This window comes from Magnolia sinica, chromosome 2 (genome assembly GCF_029962835.1).
Source record: "Magnolia sinica isolate HGM2019 chromosome 2, MsV1, whole genome shotgun sequence".
Taxonomy (NCBI): domain Eukaryota; kingdom Viridiplantae; phylum Streptophyta; class Magnoliopsida; order Magnoliales; family Magnoliaceae; genus Magnolia; species Magnolia sinica.
In genome coordinates this window covers 109,307,772-109,312,165 of record NC_080574.1, presented here as the reverse complement: position 1 = coordinate 109,312,165, position 4,394 = coordinate 109,307,772, and the positions used below count along the sequence as shown (strand labels likewise).

Sequence of the window (4,394 nt, the reverse complement as noted above, 5' to 3'; positions counted from 1 at the left end):
TAGCTTTCCTGAGATTGGATATCCAAAAAGAACAAAAAATCAGCCAGCTTTGGCTCTTCAGGTGGGCCACACCGTACAAAGCAAATCTCTATATTCATTAATTTGTTGTGATGTGCGGTGGGCCAACAGAGGAGTAAAGTGGCGTATTTTATGTCACAAGATGTAAACTCAAAACTCATTGGCATGCGCAATAGGACGCATGTGCCGGCGTACGTGGATGTTTACAGATCCCACACGCGTGTGGTATTAGCAAATGACGAATGTGACGGCGTGTAAGAATGTTTACAGCTCCCACACGCGTGTGGGCTTAGTAAGTGACGCGTGTGCCAACGGGATGTTTACAGCTCCCACACGCGTGGAATTAGTAAGCCTCAAAATTCCTACTGTTTGTAAAACGGAAGACAAAAAAGGGAGGGTATCTCACCACACAGGCAACTACATGTGACACGTGAGAGATCACAATCATTCATCAGACGTACAGCACAATGAACATACCCTAACGGAATAAAAGATGGTCCAAGTATAAAAAGCAGGTACTCTTTAAGTTATTAATGTACCGGATAACTCTCACGTGTGATGGATATCCACGTGTACCGAAAAGCTGCTTTTCCCATCTCACTCGCGCGAGCGTGCCATCACCAACGATATTTCGAAGAGACCATGTCGGCATCCGAGAACTCAATTCCATCCGAAACTCTTCTCTCTATCTCACACACACACAGATAAACACGCGCAAATACACCGACATTCGTATGTCCCTCCATCGAGAAATACAAACACCCTTACAACCAAACAAGATCTGGTCAAACCCTTCAGGTGTGAAACGAGACGTCGGCGTATTTATCTTCTTCGATTCAGAAATACTTTAAAAGAAAGAAAATAAAAAAGAAGGTTATTTGTAACGTTCTCCTGCAAACGGTGGGGGGTGGGAATATAGAAAAGCTTTAAAATGAAAAAGGACGGTAAACGGATGACTGTGTATAAGGCGGCGGCGTCCGAACGTTTGAATTCCATGCAGTTTATATAGCCGTTGATCTTGTTAGGAAAGACGACTCAACTGGTTGTGATTGTAGCAGCTCTCTCACATCTCTGTGGTTGACGAAGCTGTTTGACTTGTTTCACGGAGAGGCTTACATGTGCATCAAGGTGGCGAACCGACGTGATTCCGGTGAGTTTGTGAGGTACCCAGCTGCAGAAAACGATGGTGGCGGTGGCAGCGGCAATGATGATGACGATGAGGCTTCGCGGCTGAATACCACAGCATTGATGATGCCACCGATGATGTTTTCGGATTACAGCCGGACGCAGGAGATGTCTGCTATGGTGTCGGCTCTGACGCATGTTGTCGCCGGGGAGAGGCCGACCGCTGCGACGGGTGATTGGGTTTCGAATACAGGCAGCTCAACTACGACTTTGGTGTCTTCACCTTCGTCTTCCTATTCTTCATCTTCTTTGGGTGGTGGAAGTGGTGGAAGTGGACAGAAGAGAGGACGTGAAGAACAGAGCCTTCAGTTGAATGAATCTGTTCTGAGGTTTTACAGAGGATATGGAAATTTTCAGAACTTTCAAGGCGAATCATCATCGGCTGATATTGGTATATCTCAAATATAAGAAGCGAAAACTAACAAGACGCTTTTCTTACAAGGTGTTTTAAAGTATGTTTGATTGCACCAAATTTCATGAAAGTTTGCAACAACTTAAGACTGGTTAATCATGAAATTTCATGATGTTTAGTGCAACCAAACGCGGCCTAAAGATAATAATAATTATTATTTTTTTTTAAAAAAAATAAGGTTTTTATAGAGATGAGGATTTCATAGATTATTATTTGAAATGCTCTTATATATATATATATATATATATATATATATATATATATATATATATATATATATCTCCTTTTATCTTCTTTTATTTTATTTTATTATGTAATCTGTTTATATATTTTTATTTAGTAGTAAAAGAATATTATCAAGAGTTTTAGAGAGGATTGGTTCTTCTTTTTCGTTGCTTTGATCTTACCGCTTTGATATTTCTTTTTTAAAGTTTGCTTTGAGTTGCTTTTTGCAGATCTCTTCTTTCTTTTCTTCTTTCTTTTTTTTTTCGATCCATTTTCTTATGCTTATGACTGTAATAGAGCAAGCTAGATGTTAAGCATCTTTATCCACCTTTCTCTTCCAACGTTAAAGAGTTGAGAGCTTCTGATCATGCATGTGTGGACAAAAGCAACAGTGATTTGAACCTTTCTTCTCTTTTTTTGGTTATCATTATCACAAATAATAACAATAATCGTATTGGAGATATTATTATTATTTGTTTTTTGAATATGAGATCATTGGAGGGAATCTCAACATAAATTCCAAAATAAAATCATATTTCCAAATCCCAAAACCATCTTTGTAGATGATGGGACTTGAGGCAAACATTCCTCTAGGCAAACATTCCTCTCTCTCTCTCTCTCTCTCTCTCTCTCTCTCTCTCTCTCACGTAGTTTTCACCTTGCCTTACTTTTCCACTGCATCTCTTATATAGCAGCAACTGAAGAAGGTCCAAGCATTTTACCCAGCACAGCGGCAACAGTTTCCACCACAGCAACTCCAACCACTACAATCGAAGAAAGCGCCTCCACCTATGGAGGTGGTGAAAGGAGAAGAAGATACAGGGGAGTTAGACAGAGGCCATGGGGAAAATGGGCCGCTGAGATAAGAGATCCACACAAAGCTGCTAGGGTCTGGTTAGGCACCTTCGACACTGCAGAAGCAGCCGCTAGAGCTTACGACGAAGCCGCTCTCAGATTCAGAGGAAACAGAGCCAAACTCAACTTCCCAGAGAACGTCATAATTCGGCCACCGATGCCCGTTTCTCCAACAACGCTTTTGCCCTCTTCAGCTTCTCCATCAACTCTTATGTCAGCCTCCCAAATGTCACAACCATTCCTCCAACCCCAAGCTCTACAACAGCAACACCAGATGCAAAATGCTGCAAGTATTGCGAGAGATTATGCAGATTATTCACAGCTATTGCAGAGCACTGTAGATTTTCAGAGGAATCAACCTACAAGTCTTCTAGATCAACTTCTCCTCTCTTCTTTACAGTCTACTTCGACTTCTTCGTTTGCTTCTTCATCTCAAGCTATTAGTGCTGCTTCATCACCCGCCTCTTCTGCTTTTCCTCTGTTTTACACAAGAGAAAACCAAATGGGATACCACATTAGGCCACCGGACAGTAGTGGTCCGTCACCTTCGTCTACTTTTCATCCGCCGGCTTGGACGGATTCAAGTCATTACCCTCCTTCTTCCAGTTGATGCTCCTTTTTCAACTTTATCCATATTTTGATTTTGACATATATACTTCTTGGCTTTATGCGTTATTGCGGGATTGATCGTATCATTCATGATGATTATTAGTTGAGATTCTTTCACAGTTGATTGTATTTTTATTATTGTTGTTATTTATTATTATTAGTCTTTTTTATATATATAAAGAAAGAGGAATTGAAAATATCAATGTGAATGGTGTTTCTCTATAATCTTATTTACAAAATACATCAATGAGTCATACTCCGGATGATGATTGGGTCTGATCTCTAGCATGCATGGCTTGAGGTAATCAGAGTGGCTGACATGATCGGATAATCTTAGCCGTATACTTGTTGGGCCACCATTAAACGGTGGTTTTTCCATGAGAGAGATTTTTTGTGCATGCCCTATCGACAATGAGGCCAGTCAAGTCAATGGGTTTGATCACTTAACCATGGGCTGCTATCCTATTCATGGTTTGTTACAGTAAAACATTGGCGCCTGTCAAACGATTAACAAATATTCAATGGGAACCAAATGGTCCGTCCCTTTCATGGGCCTATTTGTTCGACAGTCGGTCTGGATCAAGGATCGTGTACGGAACTGATAAAAGGAAAATACGAGGAAAGAGTCCTAGATGCATTTTTAACCTGTTGAACCGGTTGACTAGAATATAAATCTAGACCGGTGCACTTGCAACCGCCTCCACACGAAGCATTGAAAGAGAAGCGGATTAGGTGCGGTCCTTACTGTGGGGCCTACCTTGATGTATTATTCTATATCCACGCAGTCCATCCGTTTCTTTAGACCATCTTAGGCATGGGACTCCATAATGAAGAAGATCCAACTCTGTGGAACATATTATATGAAACAGTGATGATTGAACGGCCTGCCATTAAAAACTTCTTAGGGTCCACCTTAATTTTTCCAAATGTTTATTTTCCATCCAAACGGTTGATAAGGTCATATAAAGAAAAAACAAGAATCAGTTTGATCCAAAACTGTTGTGGTCCACTAATGGTCACTTACTACTTTTTCGTATGATATGGTCTAACTGAGTATTGAATCTTCTTGACTTTCAAGCTCATGCCCTAA

General features: G+C 40.7%; 1 protein-coding gene across 2 annotated transcripts; it reads left to right on the top strand.

Moving 5' to 3' along the window:
- Positions 1 to 880: 880 nt before the first annotated feature.
- Positions 881 to 3,507, top strand: LOC131237368 (ethylene-responsive transcription factor ABR1-like). Of its 2 annotated transcripts, none has more exons than XM_058235089.1 (2): positions 881 to 1,594; positions 2,536 to 3,507. In XM_058235089.1, the coding sequence occupies exons 1-2, from the start codon at positions 1,135 to 1,137 to the stop codon at positions 3,303 to 3,305; spliced, it is 1,230 nt and encodes a 409-aa protein (XP_058091072.1). In that variant the 5' UTR covers positions 881 to 1,134; the 3' UTR covers positions 3,306 to 3,507. The 2 variants fall into 2 exon arrangements, with proteins under 2 accessions (XP_058091072.1, XP_058091071.1); XM_058235088.1 differs by having other exon boundaries at positions 882 to 1,594; positions 2,533 to 3,507.
- The last annotated feature ends 887 nt before the right edge of the window (positions 3,508 to 4,394 follow it).

Coding starts and splice junctions, on each gene's coding strand:
- LOC131237368 (XM_058235088.1), top strand. CDS start 1,135: ATGTGCATCAAGGTGGCGAACCGACGTGATTCCGGTGAGTTTGTGAGG. Junction 1,595..2,532: donor ATCATCATCGGCTGATATTG/GTATATCTCAAA, acceptor TCTCTTATATAG/CAGCAACTGAAGAAGGTCCA.